We start from the raw sequence: 24,864 nt of genomic DNA, 5'->3' as shown, positions 1-24,864 counted from the left end.
TTGGGAAGAATGTGATTTGCTGTAAATTGTAGAGCATTATAAATAAATAAAAACAAGTGCGGTTGAAGTTTTGTTTATGAACATTAGCCTTTGTTTGATTTGTATTCTTGCCAAATTAACAAGGCTTTAAACAATTCCACATTATTATAATCTCATGTCACTGGCTCTTTTTACAAAGAGTAAACACACCATCTAGTGGTTGTGCAGAGCATGACTCTTATAAATACTACTGAATAGAAAGTGTATGAAGTCTATTATAGTTGGATGATAATGATATCCTTACTATACCCTATAAATACTTTTCCCTCTAGTGGATATAGTCATTTTATAATGGAAAAATCATTTCTACCCTCTAAAAATATTTTCAATATCTACTGTATTGTCATTTTAAATATTCAATATAATATGTTAATTGAACTGTCCTTTTAGCTAGGGGAATTTAGATGAAATTTTAAATGAAATACATTTTGTTTAAAAAACAATTCATTTACAGTATCATCAATTGCAAATTAATATAAATATGTTTTAATAAAAAAAATTCACAAAGACATTTATGATCTTGCCCTCTCTCATTGTTCCATGCATAATATGTATCATTTATTATTTATTTAAGCATTATTTGATCATAACAGAATGGTGGTGAATTTAAACACGCTTAAATATTAAATATCTAGTTTTTATTCGTGTAATGTTTTTGCTCACAATACTGTTCCAATACTGTCGTTTGTTATTTCATAGCTTTAGATCATTTCACTACAATTCTAACATGTAGAAAACAGTAACATGAATGAATAGGTGTGTCCACTGTATACAAAACAGCCATATAATGCCCGTTACTATGCAACCCTGTATGTTTTTTAAGCTATGAACAGCTCTTCCAATCCCTACCTAGTTGCCAAGGCAACGATTGGCTTTTGTTCTTTATTTTGTCAAAAAAATAAAAAAAATAATCACACCCATTCTTACAGGTTATGCACTTCAGATAAACTTTATAACCTTCAGACCATACTGAAGAGACAATATTGACTCAATCCGAAAAGAACGTTTCGGCATACTTGTTAAAATACTTTTCATAGTTTCACCTCTGAATGATCATATTTCCCTATGGAAAGAAAGCAGGCGTTTGTATTGTGTGTGGGTGCGGCCTCTTCTCATAGCATGGGGAGGTTTTCAGGGGCGTGAGGGTGTGTATTTATCAACTCCACCCGGAATTGCGGCCTGTCTACATACTGCCTCTACAGAACAGCACTGTGCTATTAACAACACGGAACAGGTATGTGCCTTCCTTTAGCCTCTTTTCTCATTTTCAAAACTTTGTCAGCATCTTCAAGGTTAATTGATTCAACTTCGGTGTATGTGTTTGCATAGTGATATTCAAATTGTGTAAATCTATGTGGCTGATGAGTTTTGCCTAATGCAAACAGTAGGTAGCCATGTCATGTTGACATGAAAGGCATCTTTAGAGTTTTACAGATATTAAACAAATAACTGAACAATACAACTTTGAAAGAAATGTAGAGTTTAATTTGACTTTTGCTAGCTTTAAACACATGCCTTCATGGGATTCACAGGCACGGTGAAATCCACAGGCCTGTTGACGAGTCTGAACTTGCAGTGATCAAGTTCTTTTGAGTGCAGATTGCACAATAATAAATTGTTATTTAGGGAAGAAGTTAGATTAATCTGCATCAGTAGTTGTTTAGGTGTATTCTTATGTGTATTCTAACTTCTAAAAAACATCTCTGAGGTAAAAGTCATAATGCACCCAAAGCCAATTCATGGGAACTTTATTTGATTTAACATGCATTCATTACGCTTAACATAGTGTTACTTATTAATATCGTATTATCATGCATCCACTCTGGCTCACCATTCACACAGTGCAATGGGTGTGGTGGTTGGTTTCATGGAAGAGTGAGTCATCAACTTGTGTGAGCAGGGAACCAGTAACATAATTTATGTAGTTAAAACAAACATTGACCAAAATTATTTGTGTTTTCAAAGAGAAATAGTTTTATCACTCAACTGCACCCATAAAGACAGATTACTCTTTTCAGTATTAGTATTTCATATTAGTTTTATGTCAGAGGCTATCGCTGCATCTAAAATCACATACTGTCTGAGCAGGTACACACACACACACAGCAAATCATGGACACACACACCCGGAGCATTAGGCAGCCATTTTTGGCTCAGTCATTTCCTGCTGGTATTGAGAATCGAACCTGCAACCTTTGGGTTACCAGTCTGACTCTCTAACCATGACAGCCCCAATGTGGGTAGTATGAACGAAATCCGGATGTACTTAACTTCATCCACCATGTGACCTAGCAGCGTCAGTTGTGTCGCTTCACTGGCATTCTAAAATCCTCTCCCGTGGCCTCATGGGATAGTGAAGTGTCCATCAAATGAATCTGGCAAAAGTAATAGGTCCTCTGGGTACTTTTCACCTACTGTTTTCCGAATACTATGAATTTGGACATACAACTTTTTTGGCATATGTTTTTCATATTCTACATCGTAGGGAAGTATTCGTTTTTGGACGCAGCGTAGCCTATATATCTTCTAATGGAATGGTTGAACTTGTGCATTCAAGATTGTGGGTTTGCTTAAAATAATGTTTTAAAAAAAAGTGTCTTAACAATATAGCATGGCCAATCATTATTTTCTGCCAAATTAACAATGTATTCTCTCTGTTTAGATTTCAGAGATCATGGATGTAAGTACATTTTATCCCCTCAATAATTCTATCTAGTTTAGTGCAAAAAGTATCATGCTATAAGTTCTATTATGTTCTGTTTCAGCTTTCAGATGCCCTCGATTTTTCACAGCCAAGCAACCAGCAGGCAGGGAACCCAGTATGGCCTGGCCAACCAGCCAACCCCATCTGGCCCGGCCAGCCTGCTAACCCCGCCTTGCCTGGCCAACCAGCCAATCCTGGCTGGCCTGGCCAGCCTGCTAACCCCGCTTGGCCTGGACAGCCTGCTAACCCTGCCTGGCCTGGCCAACCAGCCAACCCTGCCTGGCCTGGGCAGCCAAGCCAACCAACATGGCCTGGACAGCCCGGGCAGCCTACAGCTCCTGGCTGGCCTGCACCTGCACCACAAACTGGCCCTTATGGTGCTCCTAATCAAACTCCAATAGCACTAGTGAGATTTCACTTTTCTTGGATTTGTACAACCATCATGGAGTTTGTTCTATAGAATATGTTTTAAATACCTTGGGCTAGTAAACGTCTAAATATTTTAATCTTGTTAAAGTGAACGGTCTGTGTTAAATACAGTAGGGTACAACGGGGCTAAAGGCACACCTTAAGGAACAGGTTTTTCACAACTCCCATAGTGCATGATTGCAGAATATATATAAAAATATATGTTTTTATTGAACATTGATTTTACACACCATGCTCGGTGTAAAAGGCACCCACACATGGTCCAAAAACACAAACAATAAAACAGACAAATACAGAAAAACAAACAGAGTCCACAATATTACATATTTAAATGTAGGTTAAAACGGCTCAACTTAGTGCTGGGTTTATCAGTGTTGAAATCGTACTGTTTGCAGAGTCTGTTAACCTACACATGCATTTGTGCATGATATTGTGCAAAACAGGTGGGCACACCAACACTAACAAATATTTGGCTTGCAATCCTCCATTGTGGCACATCATTATGCTACATTGAGTTTCTGCATGCTGCTCTTTCTGTAGTGCTGCCACAAATGGGGCAGTGTACATAGGGGCACAATATGCTCTAAAAAGTGTAGTCTTCACAGAGTCTGAACACATACTAAATGTTCAAATCAACATATTAGCTTGTGCATACATCATACGACACTGTCTATAAATGTCCCTATCTTCAGACAGGTCATCGGTTATATAAAGTCCTAAGTATTTAGCCTCATTACATACTTTAATGACAATACCAGACAGAGAGAAGTCAGGAAATGACATGTTTCATTTCATGTCTCCTAACAATCATAATAGTACTCTTCTTTGCATTATATTTAATGTCATATAGTGGTTAAGAGTAAAATAAAATGCTCCTTTTACCCCAGTGTGCCTTTAGCCCTGTTGAACCCTAATGGTTCTTGGTTTCTGCTAGTTTACTCAACATTTACTTTTCTTTTCTTTTTTTACAAGCCTGTGCCATTTGATCTCCCACTACTTAGTGGAGCCTTTAACAAGATGCTCATCACCGTCAATGGAGAGGTCAAACCCAACGCTAAAGGGTAAAAACAACAATGCACACACACATAAAAACATGAGAAATTATTACATACAGTACATACACTCGAAGTATTTAGGCCTAAATTTAACATCCGTGTATTGAATTGCATATAAATTTCCCATCCAATTGGATTACACAGTTTTAACATAAACGATTTAATTTAAAGTAGGGTTAGGCAATTTCGGAGAGGCTTGCAATAGCTTTGAAAGCATAAGATCCCACCCTCCCTTCAGAGCGACTCCAAATCCTACAAAAGGCATGAACGCACACAGAGCAGAGTCTGCAAAGCATCACGAGAGACGGCATAAATTACCTCATGTATTACCTCAAGTACATAACATTACAATAATAATGAACGTGAACAACTTAGAGCTCTGACTCGTACCACCCGACTGCTGCAGATTCATTTCACCATTGATTGGCATATAAACGCATAACAGCTCCAGGTAGAACATCACTGGGGGTACCATTGCGTAATTATGGTTAATTAATTTGATGTGTCATTAATGTGATGATATATGTCAGTAAAACTAAAAAAAAGCATGGCAGAGTTTATTATTAACTATTTAATTTGATTTAAATCACATTTTCATAATGCATTTATTAATTTCTTTGAATCAACATAAACCTGTTTATCGTGAAAAGTTACATTTATTCAGTTATATTCTGCATTTATACATTTATTCTGTGGAACAATATTCAGCTAGTTAAAATGTATGAGATTGAAACTAATTTTGATTTATTGGTGAGAAATATATAAACCTGGTTCTTGTGTATTTAAAACGCACAGCCAGCTTATTAGGACTATTACAGAAACCTCTTTCTTACCGATTTAATTTATGTATGTCTGACAAATATGCATTACATTAAGTTTATGAGTTTGTTAAAACTGTAATCAAGTCAAGTCATCTTCATTTATATAGCGCTTTTAAGAATGTAGATTGTTCCAGCTGCTTTACAGTGATAATAGGAAATTAAAGTAACAGAGATTGTAATCCAAATGGATGGAAATTTTCGTATGCAATTTAAATGCATAAATCTTACATTTAGGCCCAAATACTTTTTAAGTGTAATATACATCATAAAGTACATTATACATTTTGTTTTGTCACCACATTTTGGTTAAAGATTATTGTTACCTAGAACATTCATTAAATTAAATTAAATTATGAAATTAAACATGGCCACTTTAACCAACAATTGTGACAATCTCCTTATTTGTGACATCCCTGTGTATTTCATGCGTGTAATCTTATTTTTTTCTCCTCCAATTAGTTTCACAATTAATTTTAATAGAGGCAATGACATTGCCTTTCATTTAAACCCACGCTTCAATGAAAGTGGAAAGCAAGTGATTGTGCGAAACAGCATGATTGGAAACCAATGGGGTAAAGAAGAGCGAGAGCTTCCCTCCTTCCCTTTTGCCCCAGGAAAGCCTTTTGAGGTGAGCGTGGCATCAAACAATTTCATTTCTTATTCATCTCAATGGTTTTATTTTGATCAAACAAATGTCTGAAATATTTACTGTTCGGCCCTCGTTGTATTTAAAGACATTAGGAGGCCCTGAAATAGCATCACTAAAAAGTACTGCAACAAAGCAGACAAAACAAGATCATGCATTTGTCTCCTGCCAAGTTTGGTCAAAACTATTCCATGCGTGTTCAATTGCAACTGATTAAAATTGTTTTGAATTTCAGATGAAGATCTTATGCACTGACACTGAATTCAAAGTGGCTGTGAACAAGTCACACCTTCTGGAGTTCAAACATCGGGTCCGTGAGCTCAACCAGATCAGAGGTCTTAGTATCTTCAATGATGTCACGCTCAGTTCTGTAAATGTGGAGACACTGCAGTGAAATCATACCACTGATTCTGTAATGCTTTCATGTCTTTTGACAATGAAATGTGCCTATATATGTCTTTTGACAATGATTAATACCTATTCAACCACATGTGCAAGTTATTTTACCTCTATTTTTTTAAAACGCTATGTATGTCAACAAGAGTATATATTTACTACAAATGTTAGAGTGATATACATCTGCATGCAAATTTTTCTCAATGCTGTAGTTCGCTTTGGTACCTCTAGGTGGGTCTGTTACTATCTGGGTTGTCATAAGGTTCAGTAGAAGGGTTAAAAGGAATAAATATTTTACATGAACATGATACTGATGATGATGAGGATAATGGCGGGGGTCATAGTGGGGAATGTGATAGTGGCCAATCAAGAATAATGTATAATTAATGTGAAATTAGGACTGGAATAACTTTATGAATGTAAGTTATCTTCAGCTGTAACCAAAGATGGTTCTTCATTGTAAAAAGATCCCATGATTAAAGAAACAACAACTGATGTAAACATTGAGTGCTGGGCATGTAATTACAATCCTCTGTGAGATCTGTGTAGTACACTTTTATTGGCAGCTCCTAATATATAAAATAACAGCAGTGTAAACTGAAGTCAAGGCAGTGGTACATTTTTAATCATGGAAACAGTCTGTCAGAGTTGTTGTCAGAGACGCCCTGATAGAAATCTAATAGAACTGACCTCAATTATGCAGAGATCTATTTATATAGTGCCCGAAGGACCTGATGACTTCAAAGAGTTGAGCCCTGTTGCAACCCACAGATGAAACCTCCAACGTTGTATAAATAATGTGCATACATTTTAAGAATGTTCCTTTGGGGATGTGCCCATTCAGGGTTGTGAATGTGCCTCATTCAGTCTGTACTTTTCAGACTCAGGGAAACATGCATGTAGATTTAAACAAGAAGATATATATATATATATATATATATATTACAATTTTATATATTTGTTTTCAATGACCCTACAAGTGTGATTAAACCATCAAAAAAAATGATGATTTTTTAAAATATTTTAAATATGAAGAAAGAACAAAACACAGAATTTGGTTAAGGGTTTTATCTGGCAAAAAAAATCTGAAAAACAAAAAGCTCACAGGAAAAAGTACATACGACTAAAACATAATCGGTTATTAATATTTTGTTGGTTCTCTAGTGTTTTTGCATGTGTTCACAATTTCTTTGTATGACAACCTGACCAAAGATTATATCCGCACAATTTGACATGTTAAAACGATTGACTCCAAGCACAACTATGCAAAATGCTTACAAAATCTTTAACACATTTAAATAATAATAATAATTGAATAAAGGGTGAAGATGTCGATTTTCCAAGGCTAGTCTTCACATTTTGTCACAACTAGGCTATGTAAGTATGTTCTTGTTAATTTTAGTCCAAAAAGTGAAATAGTATAAAGTTGTAGAATGCCATAAGATATTTTATTTTATTTCTCTATTTTGGGACACTATTATAGTAAATAAAAATTCAGTAATTAAACTAAAACAATGCAAAAATATTCCAATCCTTGAAAATCAGAATGATTACAAAAATCGTTAAAATCATTCTTTTGGACAGAAAACTTACTGGTAATAAGGAAATATGTTATTAATTGTTACCGCAGTAGAATGTAAAAATGTGTGTAATATAAAAACCTACTTGTGCCCATCCCAATTAGTGCTCTATATTTCTATTCTAGGTGGGTGCGTGCACGCTCCCTAGCGTGCCTTTATGCGCGTGCTCGTAATATATGAGGCAGTGCCCGCTGCGCGTTCACCTGATCTGATCAGACACACAGAGAAATGAAGCGTAGAGTCCTGAAGGACACACGACTTAAAATTATGACAAGATGATATGAATTCACTGCAGTAAAGACAGAAGAACAAGTCGACGAAGAGTTTCCCCATCAGCAAGTGATCTGACCTCTCCATTTTGACTTTTATTCTATTTTTTCTCAGGTCAGTTTTTATTCTTCTATTTCCTCATGTTAGGCTTATTGCTTCTACGTGTCAGTCAGAAATACCTTTATATGTGGCGTTACCAGAGTTTAAATGGATTTATTTGGCATCTAAAGTGATTTAGATATAGCATTTATACAGTGTTTTTTCTCTGTTGACTCGGTTTGGCATATAACGTTACTGAGCGGAACTAGCATTTAAACACTTCCAAAACAGGACATGTATCCTTAATAGAATCTAAATGACTTATTTTTGATAATTTATTGATTATGCATGTGTATTTAAATGCATATAATCGTTTAAGAACTCCCATTTTTCTCTCCTCTAGAGAGCAGATGTATGTCATGGCGTTTCTGTCAGTTAGCTTTAGTGCTAATGAGGATAGACGCAGTACTATCACACTAACTCGAAAAAAAAATAACTCTTAATATTAATATGTATTTATTTGTCAGTTCCATCATTTTAAAAGGGTGTAAATAAGTGCAGATTATCTTGCAGGTGTTTATCTTGTGTTCCCTAATGAATAACTTTGTTGACGACTTTTTTTCTCTTTTTTTTTGGTGCAATGGCCAGTTCCTAGTTGTAAGTTTTTCAGTTTCCCATGTTGTTTATTTTCATTTAGCTTTCAGGTTTGTTTTTATTAATTTAATGAAGTGTGTCTTATACTGTCAGATATGCTGAATTATAAGTGTTTTTGGTGGTTTTCAAGAAGTCACATTTGAAATGACTTTCTGACTCTCTTGAACACTTTCAGATGACCTACAAATGAGAATTTGGCAAACATGCTGAATTATACCCATCATAAGCCATATTATAAGGATATGATCACAACAACATGCTAATTGTATGGATATGATTGTATGACTTCTGTAGAGATCTCTCTACCGCATCTACTTGCTGTCATTTAACACAAACACGGACACATCATGTGCATTAGTTGACCTGAGAAAACATGGTAAGATATTGGATGTGAGCGAGACGTTAAATCAGCAAAAAACTTATAATGTTTAACCACTTAATTAGATATCTGAACTTTGCCCCCCGTGTAAGGTGCTGATACAAGCATCTCAGTTATACCTGATGCAGAAATTATTTAATCAATTTTTACCAGATATATTAAATAAATGTTTGCTTATTAAATGCATTGTATGTATAAATTAAAAACTACTTAAAATTATAGCTTTTTTTTTTACACTATAGGCCTAGGTTATGAGACACTAAGAAGCAACCTTTACTGAAAATGGTCAAACAAAAATAATATTGATCTATCTCAAATTTTTTGTAGTTGGTACAATTCTGCTTTCCTGAAGACATGCTTGTTGCCAAATTTTGATCTGAAGCCTGGCTTGTTTTAACAGGTCAGTTGGTACCAACATTGGGCTGATCTGCAAGCCTTGTTTTTCTGTAATGGGGGAGGTGGAATGAGCATTTTGAAGCTCTACAGTTTTGGTAATTGCAGATCAGGAGTGCAAAGAGTGGCTTTTATCTTTTGCTGGTCAGCTGTTATGAGGCATGTCAAAACCAGGCCATACATCCCGTTATAGACGTGATAAATGTTCTCATGGTTATTTGTCAGTGTGTGGGGTAGTTTTGTTTGTGGTTGCAGCAATTTTCTGCTGTCCTTTTGTTATCTAGAATGCCATGTTTTATCAGATACATGTGCATTTTCCTTTTTTTAGGTTTTTTAATTCAGGTGAGTCGATGAGATCAAGGTGTCACCCAGTGCTTTTTCTTCTACAAGTTTTTTAAATCTAGATTTCAGTCATATCTTAGAGAACAACTTGAGTTGCAGAATAGCCTGTGAAGTTGTTGTAAAGCAAACATACATTTGATTTTACAATACACAACCCAGAAAGTCCAACACCAACCGGTGCTTAATGACTCTTGACTGGTTAGTGTGATGCAGAGGCATACCACAATTGTATAGTGATGACATGCAAATTAAGTTTTTAGTGTTTTGTCAAGTTATTTTAGTTATGCCACAGAAATCTAGCATATAGTCTCAGACCACATCTAATGAGTACTTTAAACAATTCCCATTATCAGACCATTCAAGAGGTTGGTTTATTTGGCAGGCATTTTAAGTTTATTTGGCAAGTAAAAGTATTGATTTAAGCAACCGGTGTCATGTTGAAACGTGCAGAATTGCACCAGCTGCTCTCCTTTGGCGTTTTTCTGTCTGCCTAATGCAATGCAGTGAGAATATACCTAGTTAAGTGAACGCTTCATAAAGCACAATTGAGCACAGCCACCTGTTTGAATGCAATGAGCCCTGTGGCGCTTGCAAGGGAAGTCTGACAAGTGGACCGCTTCCACAGCTTAAGAACCTGTTTGGTCACTCGTCCTGGAGTCATGTGGCAGGCTAAAGGGAAGTGTGAAGCAGAAAGGTGTATCTTGCCTCACTCGGCAAACCACTGAAAGCTTTTATACAAGCCTCTCGCAGGGAAGAAATACCCAGCAGGTTGGGACAAGCTTTTGTCTTGAACATAGTCAAGTCTGCAGGATAGTGTGTGGTTTGGATCGCATTGCCTTCTTTCGAACTGGGGTTTAGTGTGTTTTTCATCAAGCTTGAAATGCTTTGAAGTATTTGTGTGGCGAAATGTTAAACCGTGGCTGACACACTCTGCATTATTTGAGCGGCACGTGAAATCCAGAGCCGTTGTTTTTCACTATTAATAATGCAGTCTTAATGCATGCTGTTTTCTCGTCTACCTCTGACCAAGTCTTTTTGTTCTGGTTTGACATGATGGTTTTGCCTAATGTTTATGGGCAGAAAAGCACAACGGGGATGTATTAAACTACATGCTTTTAAAATTCAGCAAGTCTGTGGCTTGCCTGAATGACTAATGTACTGAATAATTGGGCAAAGGAAAAAAATCCACTTAAACAAGCTGACCTCACTCATGGACGATGATGTATTAGTCATTAAAAATGTAGTGGACTGTCACTAAAGTTAGAATTTTTATCAGATTAAAATATGATGTATGTGCTGATAGACACTATCATTGAAAAGTTTGTGGTTAAGTAAAAAAGAAAAGAAAAAATAAATTAATACTTTTATTTAAAGAACACATCAAAAGTGACAGTAAAAACATCTATAAGATTTCTATTTCAAAAATTCTTTTTTTTTTACTTTCTATTCTATTCATCAATGAATCCTGAAAAAAAAGTATCATGTTTCCACACATGTGATAATCAGAAATGTTTCTTGAGCAGCAAATCGTCATATTAGAATGATTTCTGAAGGATCATGTGACACTGAAGACTGGAGTAATGATGCTGAAAATATAGAAATATTTATAGTAATAAATTACATTTTAAATTAAAGCTGCAAGCAGCGATGAAGAGGGCCCTCGCACCCGTGCCACCGCTATAACCAAATATGAGCATGGTTATGTGTTCAGGACAGGACTCTTATCAAACACGTGAAGTTTGGGGCAGATCGGACATTAAATGCCTGAGTTACTGCAGGCTGTCTGTGGTTGCGTAGCAACATCGGAACTGCAAGCAATATTGAACTATATGACATATTCATGCACAAATCACCAAAAGGCTGAAATTGGGTGTACATTTGTCAGGCCACCAAGGGCACACCCTTCGACGAAAACTCAAGATCTTCGCAATTTAACGTCGCAAAGGCCTTAAGATTACACTCACCAAATTTGAAGAGGATCAGATCAAAACTGTAGGAGGAGTTCGTTAAAGTACAACGTCTGGAAATGGCAAAAACTACACAAAATCTGAGAGGAAATTCAAAATAGCTGACTTCCTGTTGTGTTTAGGGCTATGCTCCAAGAGACTTTTTTGTAGGGATTGTGTCATTACATGTATGTACCGAATTTCACACCTGTACGTCAAACGTAGAGCCAGGGCAATAATGTAGGGTGCGCTATTGAGCCATTTTGCCCCACACATTTGTCAGGCCGCCGAGAGCACACCCTTCGACAAAAACTCAAGATCTTCGCAATTTAACGTCGCAAAGGCCTTAAGATTACACTCACCAAATTTGAAGAGGATCAGATCAAAACTGTAGGAGGAGTTCGTTAAAGTACAACATCAGGAAATTACGAAAAATGCACAAAATCTAGGAGGAAGTTCAAAATAGTTGACTTCCTGTTGTGTTTAGGGCTATGCTTCAAGAGACTTTTTTTGTAGGTATTGGGTCATTACATGTATGTACCGAATTTCATACCTGTACGTGAAACGTAAAGCCGGGGCAAAATGTGGGGGCAATAATTTACCGAATTTGCCTCACCCAATTTTGAAAACCATATCACACGTAAATTTTCACCACTTCTGAAGCGTGTGCAAAGTTTCATGAGTTTTCGAGCATGTTTAGGCCCTCTAAAAAGTGATTTATTTTAAGAGAAGATGAAGCGGAATAATAATAAACGGAGCAAAAACAATAGGGTCCTCTCACCATCGGTGCTCGCCCCTATTCCAATAGAAAAACAGTTATTTTAAATGGTAATATATCACAATATAAATGTTTCTACTGTATTGTTGATCAAGTAAATGTAACCTTGCTGAACATAAGAGACTTTTGATTGTAGTTTATGTAAAAAGTCAAATAAAGTTGTCATATTTGACTCCTCTTTCATACACAAGCCCACATTAGAGTACATTTTGTGCATGCTAAACTCACATTTCACAGGGAGTGACTCAGTGCAGATGGTCTGTCGATTCCTACTAAGAACATTGGCGTAGCTGGAACACCTTCTTATTGAGGTCATACGGCTGTGTTCACATGTCTGCTCATTATTACAGACGTTTATGACAGCGGCTGATTTAATAGGACAGCGAGAGAGAAGACAGATAGCAGTTATAATGGTAACAGATTTGTTTTGGAACGCCGATTGCACAAGGTGTGCACAGCCTATCAGGTTTCAGCTGACGGAGAGTTCAAAGGCCTGGTTTTGTCTGAGGTCATGCAATGGACCTTGTGTATATCTGTGCTGTATTTTTATGCTGCTTGTGCTTGCTGGTTGTGTTGGGTTGGGCCGTTGATATGCTTGTTGACCTGACCTAACTATTCCTAGTATGGTGTCAGAATAGCAGCATAGTATTTGGCAACAGGACGCTTCCACATGCACACACCCTTATTGTGGACGGTCCCTCAAAGTGCCACAGAAGCAATTATAGAGCATGTGTGAACTTCTATCAAGATGTGAAATTCAGAGCTGGGGCTGTTGGGTAATCGGAGGCTTTACTGGTAGTTGTTGATGTCTTATTTTGTATCTAGTAGTTTATTTTGAACTACTAACCTCTTTCGAAGGAGTTCAGTCTGCTGAGTGGTTAACACTGGTTGGTTCATGGATCATAATAAAGTCTTCTGATATCATATGCAAACATTGCTCTCAAACAGACTTGTGTATCTACTCAAACACTCTTTTGTCATGATAATCTTATGCTAAAATTGATTCTTTATAGATTTAGTATGTTGCAGTTATATTTCTAAGTATTTTTGACTATTGAATTTGTAATCAATTTGGACATACAAGTCTGATTATTGACTTCTAGCTTAACCAATTATTGAATTTTAAACATCAGCACATATAACAACCATGTAGCAATCAAAATAACAGGACAGAGAGGGCAAAGATAATCGCAAGCTTGTTTGTGACCCGAGAACGTGTAAGAAGGCAATTTGAGAAGGCGAATCATTGCACAATAGCACCACAGCCCATCTGCAGCTCAGTTATGGGAAAGAAAACTCCCAAGTGCTTTGATTTGAAATGGGTCCAAGTCAAATATTACAGCAGATTCTGTGCATTGAAAAATACATTAACTCCCTTTGCTGGATTTGAAATAGAAAACCACAGAGTTACTTCAAAATTTTTGAAGAAGGGAAGTTGCAGTGAAGAACAGAGAAGTGAACCTCAGTCTGCTGAAAGTGAAATGTACTTAGATGTGCTAAATTTTAGGACAACAACATCAGTGCACTCTAGTGTTGTCAAAAATATAGATATTTCGTTACATATCAATGCTGAAATATCTGGAACTTTTACTTTTATTTATTTTTTACATGGTAATTCACAGGTTTTAATTGCAAAACCCATACATTTGAGAGTATTTACGGTAAAATTACATATAATGTGATGTTAAACCATTTACAGTTTTTCATGTTTTTACTGTAGCATTTTTACAGTATAGTTTGTCTTTGCACTTGTTTTGTTTAGTTTTTTCCCCCAAACTAGTTCTTTATTGCAAAGGGCATCTATTTGTAATTTAGTGCAAAAAGAGTAGTATTTTTTTTTTTCAATTCATGTATTTATTTATTTGAATAGAATTGCATAGATGGTACTTTTTACAACACTAGAATGTATACTGTGCTTAGTATGTGAATTATCTGACTGCACAAAATCAGTGGGTGACTTGCTACTTTTGCATGCTGCGTGAAATACTGTATGCCTCAGCGCAAAGTGCTCAACTTGACCATTTAAGTTCATGTGTGATGAGTGCACTGGAACTATTATCAACTGCAGTTAAATCCCTTGATTTATAATTTGTTTAAACTGCAAAATATTTGTAATTTTGGAAATTAAAAATGGTTGAATTACTAATTTAAAGTCCCCCTGTAGTCAATAGTTGTATCCCTTCACCAAAATTACACGTTTAGATGTTTTTTCCTTAAACAAAATTCTTCATGCCTTAAAATAGCTTGAGCGTAACTCTACACCCTTGCCTCATTTAGCATATGTGGTTGTGGTTCTATGAATATGCAAATTAGCCCCGCCTCCACTCACTCACACCAGCTCAGAGAACCACTCATTGACGATCACACGTTGACGTGATTGGTTACAAGGTAGTTTGTGACGTCAGAAACACCAGCGATTTCAAACCGTGTTTTTGATACAGTCTTTGGTTCACTGCATTTTTATAGAGAAAATACTCAGCAATGGTGTTGACTTATGAATTTGCACATGGTTTGTTTTAAAGCATATTAAAAACACCACATAGATAGACATAAACAACATTAAAAGCTCGTAATCATGCAGTGTAACATGCTACTCTTTGAACTGTTTTGCATATAATTTTTGATAAATATTTGGCAGCATAGTTTGCAGTGTGCAGTATTTTAGAGTTGACATGACTAGGCCTATACCATGTACCTTTGTCCCTTTTAGTTTGGACTTGATGCTCCAAGACACTTTTAACAAACTCAAAGGCTCCTCTGTTTAAGAGCAGCTGAAAATTCTTGGGTTTGTAGCATGAGAGAGGTGCATGGCTCTTTGATTTATGCTCTTATGTTTTTACAGCGTCCGAGATCTGGAAAGATCTATGAAAGCCATTGTAGCAGCTGGTCTGTTTTAGACGGTCTGGAAATGGCATTGTGTAAGCTTAGGAGCCGCCCCACCTCTCCTTTTGAATGAGTGCCATTGTTTTTGGAAAAGCTTGAGCAAGTTCAGGTAAAGGAAGTGTGATATGAGAAGTTCCCCGGCCCTTAAACGACACCATGCGTTGTGCAGTTGTGTGTGTATATTTTAGTATATTTCATTTTAGTTACTGTTTGTCTTACATTTTGTTTTGCTTGCATCACTGCTTGCAAAGTTTGTGCACGCAGATTCTGCACTCAGTCCCCGTCCTTCAGCGAAGGTCCAAAAGTATTGATTATCTTTGCCATTTATAGGCATGCAAGGATCTTGAATAGCCCATTGGCTCCTTATCAGACCTGCGTTTATATCCTCTGGCAGGCGCACACGTGCTTGTAAGCGGAGCCCTCCTGTCCCGGCCAATCACAGCTGCTTTGGTGAAATTCTGGAGGGTGTCAGTCAGACCAATAAAACCACGTGCTGTGCTGAAGACTGTGTACATACTATCCTCTGTAATGGAATACTGTGCAAATGTTGAACCGGAGGAATTTACAATGCATTGACTTGCCGAATAGCTTGGATGAATGTGAGTATACTTTTTTGTCATTTAAGTGTAAAAAAAATATATACTTCAGAGAAAGACTTCTAGCTACCTGTTAGGCAGTTGCTCATTTGTGGATCCGCCCCAGGAGCTGCATGAACATGAGTACTCGGAACACACGGATAGAAAGAGGAAATGAAGTTATCTCTGCTTTGTTTTGGTCTCTCCATTGAGACTATGCAATCTTGTCTACTGGTGAGCTCAGCCAGTGTCTGTTTTATTAGCAAGCGTTTCGGTGAGGACGTATGTTGGGACATGGGGCAACTGTTCCAAAACAATTTTTTTTCAGGCTTATCTGCTCTTCATGGGTGAAGTATCTCTTTGAAAACAAACTGCTTGGCTGCTTTTCTAGCCCCTGGAGTGGGAATGGGCATAAGAGATCCAGAGCCATGTGTTCGGTTCAGCGTGTGCACATTTCTATTTTATTTCTGCTTCCAGATGAGATTGTCTGTCATAATCAGTAGCTGTAGTTTGACCTTCAGAGTGTGAATCTTTTTTTATCACTTGACATGTTACATGACATGCTACTATAGCAAGTAGTTTATATATATATGTATGTGTGTGTGTGTATGTATGCGTGTATAAAATTGTGCATTAAATCTTAACAAAATCTTAACAAAATGGTGCTGTGGCCCAGTTTGTTACCAAATCAGGTTATTAAAGCTTCTTCCCATCAGTGTTCCCTGTCTCTTATGTAGGTTTCTGTGTCTCTCTTTGTGATAGCCTAGTTATTTTGGAATTACACCCTCACAAGTGGTTACTGCAGACCTCATAGGCTATTTAAGGTAAACTTAACTGTGTTTCCAATAGGCTTTGAGGGTGCACAATTACTTTATACAGTCTAGAGGTCAATCTGTGATGCTTTGATGTAGGGTTGTCTTGTCACAGTAACAATTTTAGTCGGTACCATTGCAAAAACTATTGTAACTATTTTTTTTATATTAACACTGCATTACAGTTAACATAACAATTGGCAGACTTAATACACCGATCTATTTTGACATATCTGATTTTTGTGTCCTTCCGTGGTCAAACATTGCAAATTCAGATTCAATCCCACATTTTAATAGGGTTGTCACTCCTGAAAGTTTGCAGTGTACTAATTTAACTTATGAATAGGTTATAGCTATACAGTAACTGACCAATGAACGCTTTTAACCAAAGCTGATATCACTTTAGTTCAGCTGCAGCCGTTAAAATGCTGCCTATACTGTACAGTGAATCTCTTATTTACATCATCTTTATATGTTGTTGGTTATAACAAAATGATTCGCAACGTGCAGAGCTCAGGCTTTAACATACTGGTATATTTGAGTGGATTCTGACTTACTTAAACGCCTCTGATTGGGCATTGTGTTCACGCACTCAACAAACATGTCTATGATTGGCTACAATGTGCAACGCTTTTGATGCTCTTCACAGAGCGCTTGCACAAATACACACAGGAGCGTTTGAAAGTAGTGTCTATCAGAGGGTACCGGTTTGACACGGTACTCAATACTACCGGTACTGCAGAAAGGCTGGTATTGTTAAATTTTTTTAATTTACAGTTTCATGTTCTGTCGAGGCACAGCATGTAGCCATTGCTGCAAGTGGTTAGAAGAATTATCACTACAAAATGGTACTAAAGAACCTATAGGGCATGTTTTGTTCACCACTAACCAGTGTGCAGAACCTTTTAAAACAGCATATTGCTCATATCAGCTCATAGAAACCAGATGATGCAAGAGAACAGATTTTGAAATAAATCAGTCCGGGTAATTGGTATAAATCAATGTGTGCAGATTGGATTTTGCTTAAGCTGTTTATTAAGAATAATCTGTTTAAGATTATGCATATAAACACACTCGGTTACATTCATATTTTGGCTTTTTTATGCTAAAAATGTATGACTCGCAAATTAGGAATACTACAACAAAAGCTTTACAAACCTAGGGACACAGAAAACAAGAGACGTGCTGCAGTAAAAGTTTCCAGAACTGCTTAGAAAAGTCCCAAATATGAGCTAGTACACTACAGAGATGTACGCCAGACACTGAGACCACAGAAAGAGAACTGAGAGGAGTTGAAAGTAATTGTTTTAATAGTTAACAGTTCAATAGTTAAGTCAAGTGCTCATGGAAGAGTCTTTAGAAGTTTCCTGGTAGAGAGAGCTTCAGCTGTTCTAATGGATGCCTTTACTACTGATAGAACTGTACAGACTAATAAAAATATCTGCAATAAATTTTAACTATACTATAAAAAAACTATAGTTGGTAATAAGTTTATACTATTAGGGTCTTGTTTCAAAACTGTCCTTATATAGAATGTACATGTGTATTCAAGTTGGAAAGCCAAGCTGTTCTCAGTTTTGTCCATCAATGTTGTTTTGCAGTGAGGCTGGAGTCCTGAGCTCTTCTGTTGGGAGACATCGCTCATACTGGAGGGAGGAGCCTAATGCCTCAGAAATGTGAAACTATCAGTTACTGCAACCCCACCCCTTACCGGGAACCACGGTTACGAGCCTCCAATCCGCCATCAGTCTGGAGGTAATTAGTACTTACTGCACTCAAGCCTATACATGACATCACACATTTTGAGGGTAATTTGATGGTAATTCACTCACTTACATTTGTTTAGATAGACTGAATCAACTTTGGTTTCAGCTGTTCATTTCCAGAAAAACAACATAGACTCTTTCATCTCTTCATCATCATCACAGATCTCGACCTCCTTCAGGGATGTTTTTCATTATTTTGTTTGGACACAACAGCCAACATCAGCCCTCAGCTAAATGTTTTCATAACAAAAACTTTAAAGATGTTTAGAACATGTATATTGAATTTTGTGCTGAGCGGTGGTAGAACTGTTAGCACACGTTAGCCATGGTTCTCATGTTGACAATTTTCCATCCCGTCTTACCATGGCAAACAAACGTAGGTTTTAGCATATTGTGCTATCCAGTGGGAAGAGAAAAACAAGCTTTTTTGTATGCGTCCAGCTTCACAAAAAAGTGAGATCCTGTTCGCATCTCACCAATAGTTACCCCTCTGTTGTTTTGTCTTGCTAAGCTACGACTACATAAGCTATAGACTGCGCGACACATGTGGTGAAGTGTGCAGACCCAGATGCTCAGCCTTTTCTTGAGGAAGAACACAGTGTTACAACACAATTGGAGCAATGTAGTCTTCATAATCGTGACCTCATCCTTGTTCAATTTTTTTTCTTTTTTCCCAATCAGTTTACCAGGTCCTCTGGCAGGCCCCTTATAGAGGAAGTCATGAGCGTTTACAAGAAGACGTCATCCTTTTCATTACTCAATCTGATGTTTTGTTTTTCACTTATGGGTATTTGTTTTCTTTTTACATAATGTTGTTGTGCTTTTTTGCCCTTAAATTATCATTAGCTCACACATGTGTTTTGGCCCATGGTCTTAAGGAAACTCTGAGTTGTGAGTGCGTTGAGGGCAAGGGCTGGGCGGCAGCTGTATGTTGTTGCCAGGTTGTGTAATGAGTAAAAATCAGCATTTGAGTGCCAGATAGGAGCTGGCATGCCTCCAGGGTAATCATACTCCTGTCCAGCAATGGTGCTGCAGTGTGTTTCTGTGCAAACTGGGAGGTTCTTTAGAGGTTTTGAAGTAATCAGTACAGTGCTACAGTCTCTATTATGTGGTATTTTGCCATCCATCAATACAAAAGTCAAATTAGATGTTCCTGAACAAAGGGGGGATGCTATCTATCTATCTATCTAAATCCATTAGCTTTTTATTTCAGTGGTGACCTTTTAATCAGACTACCTTGTCGTTTATGTCAGGTCAAGTTATTTCCAACTGTTGAATTTATGTACATCTAAAGTGAATCTACTATGTTTGAGCTTTACTAGCACAAAAAAATGTTGTAAGAACAGGAAGTCCGAGGCAGGGTTGTACCAGGAAATGTGAGTGGCTTCGATTGTCCATGGATATGGGTACACTGTTGACTTGCCTTTTGTGTTGTCCCTCTTTTTATCCAAGACAACAGCTCAGCCAAACGATTTTGACCTTAGAGATTGGCCTCTCCCGCCGTTTTCCACAAAGGAAGGTTGGCACAGGAGGAGATGTGCTGGGCTATGCAAGCTTTCCAAGGACACACCAAATGCTATTCTCTCTTCTCAATGGACATGGCACTTTCCATGTTTGCCATCCAATAAATGGCTGCGACCCACATACCTCCTCCCTTTTTGAGAAAGCCTGCCGCCTCCCACTCTCACTTTGGCTCCGAAATGGCTGTCCACACTGTCCGAATGCCATCCCATGTTGTCACGTGAGAATCCCTAGTACCACTTTATCAGGTCTGAATCTGCAGTTGAAGAATGCCTTATATGCACTTGTCTTTGAGAGTTCAGTCCTCCCACACATAGATACTGCTATTGGTGGTGCTTGCAGGCTTGTTTGTAGGGCAGCTGTGTCTGTGTCAGCTGAGTGCTTGTGTTAGAGCCCAGCTGTGTCTGGACCTGGGTGGCTCTGCTCCCATTATGTCAGCCTAAGGGCCAGAGGGAACAGCTAGCCCTTGTGCTCACTGTGAAACTACTACTTCTGCTGGAGGAGTTATTTGCCATTTTGCATACGTTTTACAACAAACGGAATCATCAGACCCAAACGCATTCCTAAGAACCCGCTGCAATGACTTTTTATCAATTTCAAGATTTTCTTTTTTTAATCATTTTAGTATTTTACAGCTAATGTGCTTGAACGGAATCCACTGTTTTAATGTTATGAATCGAGCACATATAAACAAAATACTTTTTGGTATTGAGTTTGCTTCATTGACTAGAGACATGCATCATATTAGCTCATTAGTAAAGACTCCAAGCCCCCAGATGGGTGTGCCAAATAAGAGAGAAATAAAAAATGTGCAGTGTTGGGTTACTCCTGGATCAGGATTGGAAACCACTGAAATGGTTAACCTGAAAATGAAAATTAGCACTTTATTCCACCTCATATGTTTAACAGAATATGCTGCTTTTTGTCCATACAGAGAAAACATGTAGTGACTATGGACTGTCAAGCTGCAAAATGTACCATTTTATCAGTCCCTTCAACTTGGCCCATATTTTAAGTCTTTTTGTAGTTTAAATGAATGGGCTTAAGTTCTACTTGACCGAAATATTCCTTTAAGATGGATGTGCATCCTTGAAATAGTATAAGTAGTTTTGTCCTTTTTAAAAAAAAGAATTTATCTTTCTTGCCATTTCTCTTTTATTTACCCTTTAGTGGAACAGTTTAGTGGATTTGTTTTGAAATTCTCTTTTTTTGTATCCCTTTTGTTTAGGTTTACTACCATGCTTCTCAAGCCATACCCCAAACCACAAGATAAGGAGATACATCGGGAATCTGTGCACGATGGAACAAGAGGCCTCCATGTCGACCAGCAGGGAGTGTTTAGGAAAGAGTGGGGTGTTCGCCAGTCGTGTGGCCTCATGGGCTCATCTGGCAACGGTACAGCCAACCGGTGTCCCCTCAGTGTCATCTCCACCAACACCCTCCGATGTAGCACCAACAGTGGGAGCAATGCGCCATCTAGAGTTAGTGGAACCCGCAAGAGCAGAGCATCCTCTGTCACATTTACTACTTCTTTAGTTCTGCTCTCACCTTCAACTGGTTTGGAGAATGATGGAACACTTAGGATCTACCAAGGAGAGGATGCAGAGGGATCTTTGGATATATGGGCTGTCATTAAACCTGGGAACACAAAAGAGAAAATTGCCATTTTTGCAGCTCAGAAGTGCGGCAATACTTGCAATAGTGTCATTGACAACACCTCAACACCTCAAGAAACAGAAGCCATTGCTCCAGAGCTGCGGACTGTCTCTGTGAAAAACAAAGGCTGCTGGGATGGTGACTGGTCTGTGGCTAAGCGCAGGAGGAGGTCTGGAAACCCGGAAAAATCAAAAAGTGTAGAACCTCCGTTACCAAAACCTGAAATACAGATAGTGTCTCAACAAGAGGCCCTCAATGAGAACATCAATCCATGCCAAGAAGTTGCAGAGGATGCTGTCAGGATGGACGGAGAAGAGGATGAAAAGATTCTCTCTGTGGTGGAGATGGTGGCATACTTGGAGCAAAGAGCAAGCGACCAGCAGGTTAGCTCCAAACCCCCTTCCTTAAGAAGCACCAGCAGCATCACTTTGTCCAAAGTTGGAACCATCCCTCAGCCTGCAGAGCAACAGTCCAAGGTTGCAGAACAGCTGGAGGACCAGGAGGAGGAGGAAAGTGAGTCTGTTCGAGTTCTGGATATGGTGGCCAAGTTGGAGTCTCAGTGCCTGAGCAGACAAAGCCTCCGGGAAGGTGGAGGAAACCTCTCTCGAAGCAACAGCTTACAGAGGAAGGTGGGGCGTGTGCTTCTAGCAGGGTCAGAACCTTACCTGCTGCCATCTCAGCCAGTGTCGCCCTCTGTCCCTCAGGACTGTAGAGCTGAGAGTGTCCCACTGGAACTGGGTAGTGATTTAGACAAGCTGCGTTACCCATCTAAGACCCTTGAGGTGACAGAGACCTCGCAGTGTGGGCTTGATAACTGCGCCCTCAAGGAGGAAGAAAGTTCTTGTATTGCAAGACAGGGAACTAGCACAGCTGTTGAGATGGTAAATAACCTGCAGTCCTCGCCAAAGGATGCCAGCTCAGAGTGCAATGAGGAGCCGCTACCAGGCATGTTGTTTTTTGCCAAATCTTCTCAGCCTCTAAAGGAGCAAATCTTATCAAAGAGCAAATCTCAGAACAAAGAGCCTTCTCACATCGAGGATTTTGAGCCTTCTGTGGACACTTCAGTGTCTTTCAGAGAGGAGAGCAGAGATGGACTTGTGGGTGAGCAAAATCATCAAAACTTTGAGGAGACAAAGGGAGTAGAGACTTGCGTAGTTAATCAGGAGCCTGTGCCTTTTCCATTACGCCGCCTAGTGTCTCATGAATTCCTAGAAGCTCGCTTCAAGATTCAGCTACTTTTGGAGCCTCAGCAGTACATGGCTTTCCTGCCTCACCACATCATTGTAAAAATCTTCTGCTTGTTGCCTACTGAGAGCCTGGCTGCCCTCAAGTGCACCTGCCATTACTTTAAATTTATCATTGAGAGTTATGGCGTACGGCCAGCAGACTCTCGTTGGGTTAGTGATCCACGCTACAAAGACGATCCCTGCAAGCAGTGCAAGAAGCGTTACGACCGTGGTGATGTTTCGCTCTGCCGTTGGCATCATAAGCCCTACTGCCAGGCACTACCATATGGCCCAGGCTACTGGATGTGCTGCCGCAAATCTCACAAAGACTCACCTGGATGCAACGTGGGAGTTCATGACAACCGCTGGGTCCCTGCCTTTCATAGCATCAACATGCCAATTTACAAGAAAAACAGGGACACTGAAGAGGACTCATAGTTTGCCAGAAATTCACATGCAGTGTGCGTTTATGTAAGAGTGACTAGTTTGAATTGGCTATGTGTTTTCTGTGCCTGCGGGTTGCCAATGAGCATGTGCGCTTTTGATGTATAGTGCTTACAACCAGGTTGCTGAAACTAATAAGAAATTGCTGGGTCTCTGTACTTTTACTCTGCCAACCAATCAGCAGTTCTCCTGTCGAAATCCCTCCTCAGGTCTTTAATGTTGGTCTGCACTTTAACCTTTTAAGATTGAATTTTGCAGAGTTCTATCTGGGTACTGCTTGATGATTTTTACTTCGAGTAAGCATTAATGACTAACTTATTTTCTCAATCCACCCACCATTCTTTTTCTGTTCTTCATGACACACCCTGGCACTTCCTGCACTGATGTTGACCTAGCCTTGCAATATTAAACAATTTTTGAGAATTCATTCTGTTTATCTCCCTGTGTACTTGCAAACATGAACTCTTGGCCAGTAGGGTTATTGAGTTAATGATATTTGCTCCATTTCCCCATCTTCCGTTATCATCTCTTATAAGTTCTGGGATATAAGTTGGCGCAATGGCTTCACGACTTGATGGGATTGACTTTTTGAGATTGTTTTGAGCCCAGATGTTTACATTGTACATAGCACAGAATCCTATATATCATAACGGTGATGAATGATGGCACGAGTGTGACAAAATGCATTTAATCTTAATATGGGGTAAAACGCCTTGTACTTTTTATGATATCTATGTGAAATGGTCACTCTTGTTCTGCAGTGGGACTCTTCTGATTAACCCCTGTGAACAGGTAGTGCATATTCTTCTCAATTTTTAAGTATTGATATGTATGATGTATTGTTTCTTGACTGGAAACATTTGAATGTGGGAAGAGAGTTTCTCCATTTTGACAGTAACTAACTGAACACCATCTGAAAAAAAAAAGAAAATTGCAGTATACTGTTTTCCAAAGTGTCAGATTTTTAAAAATTATTAATGACATTGCTGTGCTCTGCCTGTTAAGGCATTTTATTTCAATAAAGTATATCCTGAAGAATTTGTAACCCATGTTCTGCTCTCCTTTTTTGCTTTTGTATATTTACACTGTTTGAATCCACAGAAAACAACCTTACACAGTATGCCAGTTAGCCATACATTTTCTTTTAGATTAGTGTAAACACTGAGTGGTTAATTGCTGGCTGATAGGTATTCATTTTGGACAGATGTCATTTGGTAAAACATTTGAATTTAAAGTACATTACAAATTTTGTACATGAACTATTGAAACATCAATTTAATTTCCAAACTTTGAATCCATTCTTTATCTATTAGCTTTCATTTAGGGTTCTTACGTTTCAAGTTGTTTTGACTTCAAATGCACGTTTTTGAGTAAAAGATACTGGGCAATAAAGCCTGCACATTTCTGTTGGTTTCCCATGGAGAAAAAATGTGTTATGCCTTGTATCTTAGTAAGCTGGCAGTAAATTAACTTTACCATTTTAATTAAAAACCTTTGATTTTTATAAACT

The 24,864-nt window shown here is 38.2% G+C and overlaps 2 protein-coding genes across 3 annotated transcripts; both read left to right on the top strand.

Moving 5' to 3' along the window:
• Positions 1 to 1,183: 1,183 nt before the first annotated feature.
• Positions 1,184 to 6,346, top strand: lgals3b (lectin, galactoside binding soluble 3b). The gene is made up of 6 exons (XM_056256139.1): positions 1,184 to 1,273; positions 2,702 to 2,719; positions 2,805 to 3,149; positions 4,145 to 4,233; positions 5,508 to 5,676; positions 5,930 to 6,346. Exons 2-6 carry the CDS (start codon positions 2,714 to 2,716, stop codon positions 6,086 to 6,088), a joined length of 768 nt encoding a protein of 255 aa, XP_056112114.1. The 5' UTR covers positions 1,184 to 1,273; positions 2,702 to 2,713; the 3' UTR covers positions 6,089 to 6,346.
• A 1,688-nt stretch (positions 6,347 to 8,034) lies between these two features.
• Positions 8,035 to 24,088, top strand: fbxo34 (F-box protein 34). Of its 2 annotated transcripts, none has more exons than XM_056256135.1 (3): positions 8,035 to 8,054; positions 18,343 to 18,496; positions 21,257 to 24,088. In XM_056256135.1, exons 2-3 carry the CDS (start codon positions 18,405 to 18,407, stop codon positions 23,346 to 23,348), a joined length of 2,184 nt encoding a protein of 727 aa, XP_056112110.1. In that variant the 5' UTR covers positions 8,035 to 8,054; positions 18,343 to 18,404; the 3' UTR covers positions 23,349 to 24,088. The 2 variants fall into 2 exon arrangements, with proteins under 2 accessions (XP_056112110.1, XP_056112109.1); XM_056256134.1 differs by lacking the exon at positions 8,035 to 8,054 and adding an exon at positions 15,650 to 15,953.
• Positions 24,089 to 24,864: the final 776 nt, after the last annotated feature.

Source organism: Rhinichthys klamathensis, unplaced genomic scaffold (assembly GCF_029890125.1).
Source record: "Rhinichthys klamathensis goyatoka isolate OS25496 unplaced genomic scaffold, OSU_Roscu_1.1 h1tg000123l_1, whole genome shotgun sequence".
Taxonomy (NCBI): domain Eukaryota; kingdom Metazoa; phylum Chordata; class Actinopteri; order Cypriniformes; family Leuciscidae; genus Rhinichthys; species Rhinichthys klamathensis.
This window is presented reverse-complemented; position numbering and strand designations above follow the sequence as displayed.

Bases quoted from the DNA above. Each gene is read 5' to 3' on its own strand.
- lgals3b (XM_056256139.1), top strand. The intron at 3,150-4,144 runs GTGAGATTTCAC...TTTTTTTACAAG, and splicing joins ATCAAACTCCAATAGCACTA to CCTGTGCCATTTGATCTCCC. The intron at 5,677-5,929 runs GTGAGCGTGGCA...TTTGAATTTCAG, and splicing joins CCCCAGGAAAGCCTTTTGAG to ATGAAGATCTTATGCACTGA.
- fbxo34 (XM_056256135.1), top strand. From the start codon at position 18,405: ATGCCTCAGAAATGTGAAACTATCAGTTACTGCAACCCCACCCCTTAC. The intron at 18,497-21,256 runs GTAATTAGTACT...CCTTTTGTTTAG, and splicing joins AATCCGCCATCAGTCTGGAG to GTTTACTACCATGCTTCTCA.